At 43.8% G+C, this 12,802-nt stretch overlaps 1 protein-coding gene and 1 pseudogene across 3 annotated transcripts in view; one reads left to right on the plus strand and one right to left on the minus strand.

Annotated features, from left to right (window-relative positions):
* Positions 1-646: 646 nt before the first annotated feature.
* Positions 647-1,281, minus strand: LOC148109251 (uncharacterized; annotated as a pseudogene).
* SOBP (sine oculis binding protein homolog) overlaps positions 1,274-12,802 on the plus strand; it is a 158,304-nt gene continuing 146,775 nt past the window's right edge. For all 3 annotated transcript variants that reach the window (XM_045806954.2, XM_087865361.1, XM_045806955.2), the window contains exon 1: positions 1,274-1,407. In XM_045806954.2, the coding sequence (XP_045662910.1) occupies positions 1,312-1,407 (96 nt within the window). In that variant the 5' untranslated portion in view covers positions 1,274-1,311. The remainder of the gene's footprint in view (positions 1,408-12,802) is intronic.

The following is a 12,802-nucleotide window of genomic DNA, read 5'->3' on the forward strand; positions in this document are numbered from 1 at the left end:
GGGAAAAGAAAGAAGAAAGAACAGGGGGCTGAGGGCCGAGCTGTCCTACTTCTAAGTGGTTCATGAGAGGCAAAAGCTGTCTTGCCAGCGCAGTCGTTGCCGGCGCCGCGTTGGGGACCCGCGGAGCGGGCGCAGGGACCTCTCCGGGGGGCCTCCCGCCTCCACGCGCCCTGAGGTGGCCCCCGGAGGGGAACACTATCCTGGCAACTGTGGGGGAGGTCAGGGCTGTGGTTTCCTTCCCCCGAGACCCCAGCGCTTGGCTCTGCAGGCGGCGAGCGCAGTCGCCTTCGCCGGGGGAAAGGAAAGCGGCCCTCCTGTAACTCGACCTCGGGTCCCCGTGCCCTCCCACCGCCCAACCTCCTCCCTTTACCCCCATTCATTTTTTTTTTTTCCTCAGCAGCTTCTAGGACAGGCTCAAAAGCCAACTCCAGACCCACGCGAGCCTACATCACGGAGCTAAGGGGAACAGCTGGGGTCGGGGTGGCTCCGGGGGCCGTCTTGCCGAGGTGGCAGCCGCGAGGGGCGCCGCGTCCCGCCGGTGCCCGCCGCGGACGAGCAAGCGGCCGCTAGCAGCCCCCGAAGCCGCGCAGCATCCGCGTATTCAGTGACGGTGGAAGCCACGCCCGCTCGGGAGCCGGGGGCCGTCCTAGCCCCCCCACCTTTCCCCCTCCCTCCCGCCCCCTCCCTGCCCCAGCTCCCTCCCGCCCCCTCCTCCCCGCGCCGGCCCCCGGCCCGCCCCCGGCTCGGCTCGCGTGAGGCGCTGGGCGCCGGGGCTGGCGCGCTCTCCCGGGCGCACACACACATCCACGCACGCACGCCCAGAGCAGCTCTCTCCGCGCCCGGCCCTCGTTCCCCTCGCCCATGCAGACGGACAGAGCGACTGAAGATGGCTGACGACTCCACGGGGCACCGAGGATGCAGCCCGGCGGCGGCGGCGGCGGCGGGAGCGGCAGAAGCAGCGGCGGCGGCAGGGGCAGCGGCGGCGGCGGCGGCGTTGGCGGCGGCGGCGGCGGCGGCAGCGGGAGCAGGAGCGGCGGCGGCGGCGGCATCCCCGAGACTCCTCGAGCTACCTTTCCCTCTGACAGCCACTGACGTTCTCCGCCGCTAGAAGAGACCCCGCTTCTCCGGCGCCCGCCTGCCCTCCCCCCTCCCAGCCCCAGCCCCAGCCCCAGCCCCGCCAGCACCGCTACCTCCGCCAGCATTGCCACCATCAGCACCACCTCCACCACCACCACCACCACCACCAACACCACCACCACCGCCGGCGGCGGCAGCAGCCATTTCATCTCCACAGAAACCAGACACAAAAACATGGCAGAAATGGAGAAAGAAGGGAGACCTCCGGAAAATAAAAGGAGCAGGAAACCGGCTCACCCAGTGAAAAGGGAGATCAATGAGGAAATGAAGGTATTTTTGGACTTCGGGGCTGGAGAGACTGAGCTCTTTCTTCCGTCCGCTCCCTTTGGGCCGTTGTATGGATTTGGGGGGTACGGGGAGCGCTTGTCAGTTTCTGTAGGATGCCCAGAAAGCCTCAGCTCCTCCTCCAGGTGCAAAACCGAGGCCAACTCGCGGGCTGCATCCCCGAGATTTGCCTACCTCCGATTTGATGGGGGTGGGGGGCGGCTGGGAAACCACATACTATTTAACCGTATAAACCCCAGGTTGGCACAGGCGCGTTTCAGTGGGAGGGGACCGGGGGCCCAAGTGGCGGGTGGACATGGTGAAGAGGCTTTCCTAGTCGGCGGTGTAGTCCCCCCCCCCCCCTTTCTTCGGGAACCATTCCTCGGATCCTTCCAAAGTTAAGGAGCTGCCGGGCCGAGGAACCCTGGGAGCGCTCGATTCCACCCTTCTCTGCAGTTCATCTCCCCGCTCCTCGATCCCGCTTCGCCCCAACTAGCCAGCTGCCATGGTGTAAAGGGGCTGTCAGTGCCCCGGCAAGTGCGGCCCCAGCGGCATGGGTCTGGGTACCGTTTTGACGGCCGGCTCGCCTCGCCCGCCCCTGTCCGCTCCTCTCACTCGGCTGCCTCCGCCTCCCGCTCGCCTTTGCGTGCTCCAGTTCCCAGTTTAGCAGACCCGGGCTAGCCCGGCTGAAAGATAACTGTCTGAGGGGCGGCCTTCCAGAGCGCCTGCCCATTGTTCGGAAAGGCCAGCCCGGAGTCCTGTCGGCGAGGCCGGGCTCCCCGCCAGGCCAGCGGTGCTCCAGAGGTGGTGAGCGCAGCAGCCTGGCGCTCCAGCTGTTCGCGTTGGAGCGATTGCACAAGAGCAATGCTCAGCTCCGGACCCCCCCCCCCCTTATTTTCCATGAAGTTGAAGCTTTTGCCTGGCGAGGGTTTTATTCTGTGTTGATTTCATGAGTCTCTCTGGATTTCAAAAAATATGTGTTTTTCTTTCTGTCGATCACAAACAAGTGGCAGTTTTTAGGGGGACTTTAGTTTTCATTCTGTAACCGTCCTGGTGTTCCCCATCTTCTGCACAGAATTCTAAACACTGCCAACCGACTTGGTCAGGTTGGCGAAGTTTGTGTTTAAAAGACAGACTGGATGAAAATGGCATGCAACTAAATAAAATTTACCGCGTTTTGACGCTTTCTTGATTAGAACAAGCATATTCTATGAGAGTGTCTTCTGGGAAGCCCCTGTTTAGAAAGGGGCACATGGATGAGACTTGCTATGAGTACCTAGGTGCGTATGTTTAGCTTTTCTTTCCACCGGAAAATATCTGTAGCAATCTCAGTTTAGAGATTAGAGTTTTTATATCTGGGTGAGGAACTTTGTGCCTGAAAGCATGAGGGGTAGCATCAATCAGTCCAGGGACAGTTAAGGAAGATTTGCCTTGGAAATCAGTGCCATTCCTTCTGATGGAAACCACCATTGAATTCAATGATAGTTTTTAAAAAGAGAGACCGGTAGGAGTTGTTGTCTTACAATGGGGGTGGAATTCAAACAGTCTACAATACCCATTCTTTCTCACTTACCCTTCCCTCCCGTCCTGCATTTCCAGATTGCTTTTCCATTTCATTTTAAATTGGGGGTGGAGGAAGAGGAGAGAAGTGAAGGCACTAGGAAATCACAGCGTGCACTGGCCCTTTAAAACACTGCCTAATGTGATCTATATGGATGGCAGCTTTTAAGTTTCATAGGTTCTAGAATTACAAATTAGCTAATTTTAATCAAAACATGTGAAATGTTATCCCGGCTGGATATAAAGGCCGACTGTGCTCAATGCTTGGGGCTCGCGTTGTTGACTTTGGCTGCGGGCGCACTCCGTGGTTTGGGAGATAGTTGTCCTTCTACAGTATAACAGATGTTTGTCTGAACTGGTGAGGAAGAAACAAAAACAACATTGTGTGAAGGGGAAAAATTACACAATTTTTAGCCAATGCTGCAGAACTAAGTATGGTATTAACCTTCGTGCACAGAATTTCCTCTTTTTAAAATGTTATTTTTCTTCCAAATCACCAGCTACTATTTGAAGTTTTAGTCCTCATCGTTTCTGTGCAGACTAGCATTAAATAAGAAGTTTTACACAGCAAATAATTCAGTTGCCTGTAGGACTGGTATTTTCTGTCTGGTTTGGACCCATGTATGAGAGATCCCGGCAGAAATCTTCAGTCATGTCAGTGCACACCATGCCAATAGGCATGGATTCCCATTTCTAGAGGAATTGTTTTGTAGGTAGGTATTCCTCTAATAGAAGAGCACCCAGAGTCCTCATTTGAAACATAATTTCTCAAAGTCAAACAGTGGAAGGGTTATCTTGAACTCATTAATATTTTTCTGCATTTAATATTAATAACCATATCAATAAAACCCCTCCTTAAGTCTCATCGTAATTACTCCTCCTTGTCCCCAAACCTAAAGTGTAGAGTGACATAACAAGTTGGTTGCCCTGTATAAAAATATGTGCAACAAAATGTCACCGAGAACACAATGTGGCCTTGTGCAGCTTCATATCGGTGCCGCTGGAGCTGCCTGGCTGTGTTTGCCTTCATCTGAACGGCTTTCATCTGGACCAGTGTAAACTAAACCCTGGTAAGTAATCACTGCCCGGCAGAAAGAAAGGAATGTATACAGCTAGCACGGCCTAAGCTGTAAAAACGGAAACCTGAGCCCCCACCAAGGATCACATATCAAGGCTTGAAGGTAGGGGAAATGAAAGGGGGAAAGAGGAGAGAGCGAATGGAAAAGTCAGCCTGGGAAGTGAGGATCAGGAGGAGGCCCCCCTTAGGGAGATTTGGCTCAGGGATTAGGGAATTTTATCATGGTGTACAGTGACCTACTCAGGTTTCAACACTGGTTGGATCAAGTTGCTTCTCTGTGAGCTGAAAGAAAAAGGACTGGTGTGTATGTGATTTTTTTTTTCCCCTTCGGGTAATAGAAAGGACATTGGTACAAGTGTCTATTTTAAGTACAGCAAATGCAGGGCACTGACAATGAGCAATAAAATCACCTCATCATGAGGCTTTCTTCAAGATCTCCTAATTGAGATAGTTACATATTTATTTTAAAATGGCTGGAGAAGACAAACTGGCTGAGGTTTAGCTGACACCAGTAATGGCATTGGAGATTGTCTTCACGTGGCTGGGAGCTAATGTTGGTCGCTGTTTCACTAGATCAGATATTGAGTTACATTTTCGTTATCACTGGTTTAATGTGCATGGCAGTTGTAACAATTTTAAATTTGATACAATATAATTTTGTGTGTGAAAAGTACATGACTTGGCATAGCTTGCTTATAGTGTAGTGAAAATATCTTTAAGTAGAAATGCTTGTCTCATTATGACCTTTACAATGTTTCCTTATCTTTCCTTTTCTTCTCCCTCGCTTCATCCTGGTTTTTCTTGATTAAAGAGACTTGTTACTTTACAGTACTTACAATAAGTATGCCTTATTTAATTAGTGACCAGTAGAGATGATTTAAAAAGAATAGATGGCGAAGCAATTTACATTTTGACTATTTTTGTTTCTAAAGTGAGTATTGCGATTGTAGCTAATGAAGACATATTAGTCTTCGGTATACTGTTAGCTCATATGTATTATAATAAATGGATCTTAGGAGGGAATCCCAGCATACAGAAGGGCTAATTGAGTTTAGGAGTTCATCTAGAGCATGGTAGATAAAATATAAAAACTAGTTTGTACTATTGGATGTGTAAATGTAAATATATGTGTTAAGTGTAAATATAGTTGTACTTAAGGGTATGTATTTTGCATACATGGATATTAGTGAACAGGATCAGTGGCTACTGAACAGTAATGCAACTCAAAAAAACTACACTATGAGTAGAGATAATGAGTCAGATTTTTATTTTTTAAAGTGCTTTGACAAAACCAATGTGATTAGATCAAGCCCTCTGCCCTGGAAACTTCCCTTAACAAACCATAATTAATGCATTTACAATGTTACTTCTCTATCAATTGTTAAACTACAGGATAATCTGAGTTAAATGTCTTAGGGTCTCCTTTACTGAAGAATTTTTCTGTCTATAAATATTCCCGGTAAGTAATTTGTACCTAAAATTATGCTTCAGCCCTGATGCCTACAGTTAGAGTCAGGCACATCTGTTAGAGTTTAGTAGTAAACTCACCACAAGATTTGCTAATTTGGTTTCTGATGGTCTCCATTTGGCATTAAAAATGACCTGTGTCAACTGCATAGACAATAAAGCAAGTTGCAGAGCCAAGCTGGTGAGTGCAGTGAGATAAATAGGTTTCCATTAAAAAGAAGAGAGAGAGAGAGAGAGAGAGAGAGAGAGAGAGATCACAGTGTGGAAAAGTCAGCATGTTCAAGGTTGAAATAAGCTCACTACTTAAACAGGTATATTTTAAGTTTTGCTGCTGAGACTCCATCCTGATGTCAGACACAGTCAGTCTCAGGAACCTAGAAAGTGGGCTCAGGACAGATCTCACCATGGCATTCACAAATTATGTCGGACCTCTCTGCTGAGCAGTGGCCTCAGGGGTGCCACGTGGCAGGGCTGGGGACTAGCGTCAGCTGGAACATCCTTGGATGTTCACTCCTTGGAAGCTGGAATAGGGTGTTCCTGAGCCCACCAGCTTTGTCCTCCACATTGCTCTCCCTTGTCCTGCTCAAAGCTCCAGTCAAAACCCATTAAGAGATAGTTGTGGGAGGGCACAGAGAGCTATGAATTCTGTTCTGTTCAAACCAGGGTTTTCTGAAGAGAGTCTCTTTCTCCGTCTGTGAACCTGTGAGTGTGATAGAGCAAGATTCTCTAAGCCTTATACAACTCGCAGGTTCCAGAGACGAGGAAATGGAAAGGAACCACTCCACTTCCTCCCGAATCTGAAATAAACATTTGAACTAGAAGAAAATGAGTCTGACAGACTCATTCCCTTCTGCGTTTCCTGCCTCTGTGCTTGCCAAGCACTGCTCTGAGAAGCCAAGCCCTACTCTCCTTGTGTGAAAGACAGACTCATAGAAACCAAGAGGTAACGGAGTTTTTAAAGGCAAGTCAAAAACAGGGCCTCGAAAAGGGCAAATACCAGTGAGCACAAGTGACTGTCTGAAAAAAGGAGAGTTGCAGGGAGAGATAGTGTCTTGTTAAAGTGACCATACTTTTTATATCTTCTAGGCAAGTCCTTTTCATTAAGAGTCTTCATAACTTCTCTTTCTTTTTTTAAAAAAATTATTAGAAGTAGTAGAAGGCGGAACATTTAAAAAGCTCTGAAGTCTCAAACTTCCTCTTGTGGAATGGGAAGTCAGCCACACTTACACTCACAAGCTAATAAGATTATTGAATATTTTCCTAAAAGAGGAGGGAATCTTACTGGGTGGGATGAGAAAAAAACTAGGGTACTTTGTTTTTGATAGTGCCAATTGAAACATGTAAATAGACATGAAAGAATGTGGTGAGTGAGATTTGCTGAATGTATATTTTAGGATCTGTAGACTGATGGGTGTTAATATATCTCTTATATAACCAAAGGGCTGTGGAACTCTGTCCTGTTTGAAGGCGAGTGGCTTTGGCAGGGACAGAAAGACAATGTAACAAGTCCTGGTGATTTTTAGGGCAGATCTGCAGCTGTGATTGGACACAGCTGCATATAGCCGCACACCTGCCTCGCTTGTCACTGTGTTAGCCTCAGGGCTGGAACCCACAATTTCACAGCATTTGTTTGACCTTTTCTAGGACATTTGATGTCCTGGCCACAGATTAAAATGTGGGGACATAATTATCTGCTCTATGTCGCAACAAGACAATAAAGCAATGCAGGTTTTATATGTGGAAACACACAATTTTGGTTTCATATGCCAATTATACAGACATCCCATTTAGAATATATCAGTAAGAGAACAAGACTTTCTACATAGGCCTGCTCCAGGCCGGAGTTGGATGTTAGTGTTGTGATGTGTCTTCTGCCCTTAGAACTGCATTGTAATCATAGTGTTGTGGCTGAGAACAGTGCTGCAAAATGATCCAAATGGAGTGCAGTGACCATCTTTAAAGGATCTCAAGCTAAAAGGCTGTAGTTCAGGTAAAACCGTTGGTGCTCAATGGGTACTCTTGTATAAATCCAGCTGGTCCTGTGATTCCATGCCTGTGGATGGCCCCGTAACGGGTCGTCTGTGGGGAGTGGCTCATCCTTAGGACACCGTCTGATCCGGTGGGATCATGAATGTGGAAGTACTTTTGTAATCTGTAAAGGGCTCTTACAATATTTCTTTTGCACTGTTTAAATTTTACCTTACGACCTTCTTGCAGAACTCTAAAATAAAGCCGATCCAGTGGGTCTGTGTAAAGCAGATGACTTAGACCCAACCTTAGGCCAGATGTGGGGATAGAGTTAGAAACTGACTTCTAATCAAGCTCAATTCTTACTTCTGCAAAAGCAACCAGCTCTCTTCTGCAGATTACTCTCACCCCCTTTTAAAATCTCAATTAACGAGTTCAGGGACGCTTAATAGAAATGTACCCCAGAACACAAGGAGATGAAAAGGGAGATAAAGTATTTTCCAGAAATAACCATCATTCTATCATTCGTAATCGTCAACCAGTGGAGATACGAGAATTTTTTCCCCCTACCTTGTAAATTGTTTAGGATTGGGGGTTTCCTTTTCCTTTGAAAGTATTTCTCATAGGCTTCACTTTCATGGACAATGTGTGTCAGAGTGTTTTGAAGTTAAGTCATGTAACTGACAGATCCCTTTTTTGGTCATTAGGACTGTGAATGCGGCTGACGTGGTTGTCTATGAGAAGACTATGTGTTAATTAATTTTTAATTAAAATGATTTATTTTTATAAAAATACATGGACACGATAGAAGTGGTAGAATAAGCAACACAAGTAAGCTAAAAGAAAAACAAAGCCTATAATTTTCCCACCCAGACACAAATAACTATCAACATTTTGATATGTATCTTTTAATGCCCTTTTCTATGTGTGATATATAAGTTTTTTTCCTAAACACAAATGGTCTTATAGTGTACTAACCTTCCTTTAAAAACTTAATATATTGTTAATAGCTTTTCATGGCAGTGAAAATTTATCTACAGCATATATTTCAGTGGCAAAATATTATTCCATTTTAGTCATTCCATGACTAAGCTGTAATTTATTTAACCAGATTCCTATTGTTTGGCATATAGTTTGTTTCTAAGAAAAAAACACCAAGATAAACATTCCTGAACATGCATATTTTTGCACGCATTTCCTTAGAATAGTTCCTACAGTGCTGAGAAATAAAATTTCTGAATGAAAGGGTATTATGTACATTTTAAAAGGCTTTTACAGCATTCAGTCAAATAACTTTTTCTGAAAGTTGTATCAACTCAAATTTCAAATACTCAGAGATAGCTCATTAACACTGGATATTACAATTCTTTTAACTTGCACCTATTTATTTTTAGAATCAGTTTCCCTGAAATTTATTTGATCATTTCTCTGTATTTATACGCTTAAGAAAATATTTGTGAATGTATTCAAATGTACTAGAACATGGACTTGAGTATATTGTAAGTGCTAGGCATTGTCCTAGGTGAGGCATGGGGGAAATAAAAGGTTTGTGCCCTCAGTAACTTATAGTATATTTGGGATAGGGGGCATATTTTTATCAAAACTGGGACTTGGAGTGAAACTTGGAATTATATTTGTGGGGAGAGAGAGGACATGGCTTTTCCCTCATTTGAATGAATGATTGGGAGCTCTCTGAAAACTTTCTGCTCTCTTGCTTAAGATACAAAGTTGAAAACATGTCATCGTTTAGTTTTATGTGGACTGGTAAGAAAGAAGTCAGTGATACCTACCTATATTTTAAAGATTTATTTATTAATTTTAGAGGGAGTGAGAGAGAGATAGAGAGACAGCGAGCGTGAGTGTTTGGGGGGAGGGCCAGAGGGAGAGGGAGAGAGAATCCTAAGCAGACTCCTCGCTGAGCATGACTGAGGAACTGGGGGCTCAATCCCACGACCCTCGAGATCACGACCCCAACAGAGACCAAGAGTGGGACTCAACTGCACTACCCAGGTGCCCCAGTACCTACCTATATTTTAAAATCTGTTTGGTATTTTCAAAATAAAATCATTAGTCCTTTTTGAAGACCTTGAAGTACTTGCATTTCAGAAGTATTGTGAGAATTTGTAATTACTGCAATTTTCAAAGTGTCTTGAAGTTAACTCTGTATTATTTACCAGTAAAATGTTCAGTGAAAAAGCATTTAGACTGACATTTGTACAGTACCTCCAGGTAAATAAGGAGAGAATCTAATGAATGTCCTGGAAATTAAGTTTCAACAAAAATATATTTTGCAAGTATCAAAAGAACTCAGAAGGAATGGGGAAATAGTAAAATTTCCAGCCTTTCCATCATCTTTCTGTGACCTATTTTTTTTTTTTTTAATTCATGCTTTCAGACTAAATGTTAGGAATATCTTTTTTCCTTAGGAGCCCTGGAACTGAAAGAGGGGAATTGGAGAGGGTAAGGAAGAAGTATGGGGGCAAATAGTAAAACCACAAAGCAATTAGGGGTGCCTGGGTGGCTCAATTCATTAAGCGTCTGACTCTTGATTTCAGCTCAGATCATGATCTCAGGGTTGTGAGATGGAGGCCTGTGTCAGCTCCCTGCTTGGTGGGGAATCTGCTTCTCTCCCTCTCTCTCTCCCTCTGCCCCTTCCCCTGCTCATCTGCTCATTCTCTCTAAATAAATAAATAAAAATAAAATAAAATAAAATATTAAGGGGAAAAAAAAGTATGGACCACCTGGGTGGCCCAGTCGGTTAAGCATCTACCTTTGGCTCGGGTCATGATCCTGGGGTCCTGGGATTGAGGCCTGCATCGGGCTCCCTGCTTGGCGGGCAGCCTGCTTCTCCTTCTGCCTCTGTTCTTTCTCCCTGCTGGTGCCCTATCTCTCTCTCTCTATCTCTCTCTCTCATTCTCTCTCAAATAAATAAATAAAATCTTTAAAAAACAATTTAAACATTTTTAAAACATTTTTAAAAAAGAAAAAAAGTACAAAGCAATTGGAATCAGATGCAATGCCCCAAAAATTATAAAATGAGAAGACTAAATTTCAACAGTGAATTTTGAACCCTCCCAACAATACAAATAATTAAGGAGAATAGAGGCCAATGATCAAATCCGAAAGCAAGTAAAGTGAAGTTTTAACATAGGTAGATAAAGGCCTTAGTTGGAAAGCTCTTTATACGTGACATCCTGTAGTATGATTTCTTTGCAACTCTTTGATGGGTCCAAGGAGGTAGTTCCTTTGGAATTGCTGACACATTGGACTATATGGACTTGATCATAGAATGATGTAAGAATCAGAAGATCTGTGTTTTTGTTTTGACCTTATTGGGTGATGTCTCATGCTTGTCATTTACCTTCTGGATGCTCTAATTTTCTGTTGTAAAATGAGGGTATCGTAAAGGTTCACCAGAAGTTTATTGTGGAAATCAAATACCCAACTTACAGGGTTATTGAAAGGAACAAGAGAGTTAAAGGATGTGGAAACACTGTAAAGTGCTGTAAGAGTGTTAGACATTATCATTATAATTATAGTGACCTATTTTCCAAACCCAAATTGGACCACATGGTATGAGAGAGGATTTTTGTGCCACTTCCAAGGGTGAGAGGCAGTCTGCAAAATGCGATGCAGATGCCAGAATATTGAAGTTTCTGGCACAATTTTGATGGTTTATGGGAGCAATGATAAAATATTTGAAATAGTAACTGTTCAGTAAAATGTATGATGTATGATCATGGTAATTATGATATTTCTCTGCAAAAGGTACTTAATTTCTTGTGTAAGTAGAAGTTCTTTGATTTCAGAGAATCTTACTGGTGGGAGGGACCTTGAGGGACTTCAGTTTCCCACCTTGTTTCTAGGACATTTGCTGGGTGAATATTTGGGGGGAAACAAATTTCACTCCCTTGGTACAATAACTTGCCTTATTATCAAACATCTTTATCTCAAAAATCTTTGTAGTTTAATGCTTATCAGCTTTTTAAAAAAAATAACATACATGAGAAATTTCGTAGGAAAGGAATAATTTTTTAAATAAAAAACTCCTTTTTTAAGGGTAATAATACAAAAAATGCGGAAAAAACAACTGCTGGAATTTTCTACCAGAACGATTTGAAAACCCTTATGGGCCATAAACATTAAATTCATTTCTTCTAGGATATATTATGTTTCTTGGATGATAACTGCAAAAATCTATTTCATTTCCTTTGGTTTAGTACCATAATGAGCCCATATGATATCTAGCATCAAATTCTACCTAGCAATTAAAAATCTTAAATTGTCTATTCCTTGGGGTTCTTTGATTTCTTAATACAGTAGTGTATAAGACAGAAGTAATAGTCTATTTCTTATGCTACAAGAAACTTTGGTGTTCATTTTTTTCTTTCTTTCTTCTTGCTTCTCCTTTCATGAAAGATTTGAGATTTATGGCTTGAGGGTTTATAAACCTTTTGTTTTCTGCTTTTGCACTCATATATCAAAGCATTAAGGTGTTTATTTTTGTTTTCACTGACAAGAAAGGAAATGTTTTAGAGTTTCTTTTCATTGACATTTATAGTAACTTGAGAATCATGGAATAGATCAAGTTCATATTGATTGTTCCACGAAGCCTCTGAATTTTCAGCACAAGCCATAAACTAAGCGATGCCATTAAGATGCCCCAATAATATGAATTTGGTGTTAATCATCCAGTTGAGGTTTCAGTTTTTACCCTAATGTCTGAAACTTCTGGATTCCATCCCTGAGATTGGTTCTGAAAAGCTGAATGGATTTGCAGCTGGACTAAAACAAACAAATCTATATCCTTGGCTGGGAGGTTGTGCCATGAATTATGCATCTGTAGCCTTTGTGTCACTTCAGAGGTTAGACAGAACCAGAGAGAGAGGCGCCCAGATACAAACGGTCTAGAAAATTGGATATGGTGGCCAAGAGTTACTATGCGAAAGATTTTCTGTCTCGTTGGCACAGATCTCTTGGAGATTGGGGTAAATAGCACACAGACCAATAGAATGGCTTGAACCTGGCTTTTAACACTGTTGGGAGCTGGTGTTTTGATGTCAGGTGTAACCCTTACCCTTGGGGATTTCTGCTGCCAGACCACTGATGGAGGGCCTCGATTTGTGTGCTTAGCGACTGTCATTCTCTGGTCCAGGCGCTTAGCTTAGTGAAAAGAATTGGGTGTTAGGGGAGACTGATGCCTCATTAAAGGGATCTCTTTTGATTGAGTAGAGCAGCATTTAGCTGAGTCCTCCTCAGTGGTATTCCAGAAGTTGCTGAGCTTATTATACATATCGATCATATCATCTTTGTGCATTCATGAAAAGA

This window comes from Ursus americanus, chromosome 11 (genome assembly GCF_024610735.1).
Source record: "Ursus americanus isolate L20-20 chromosome 11, mUrsAme1.1.p, whole genome shotgun sequence".
Taxonomy (NCBI): Eukaryota; Metazoa; Chordata; class Mammalia; order Carnivora; family Ursidae; genus Ursus; species Ursus americanus.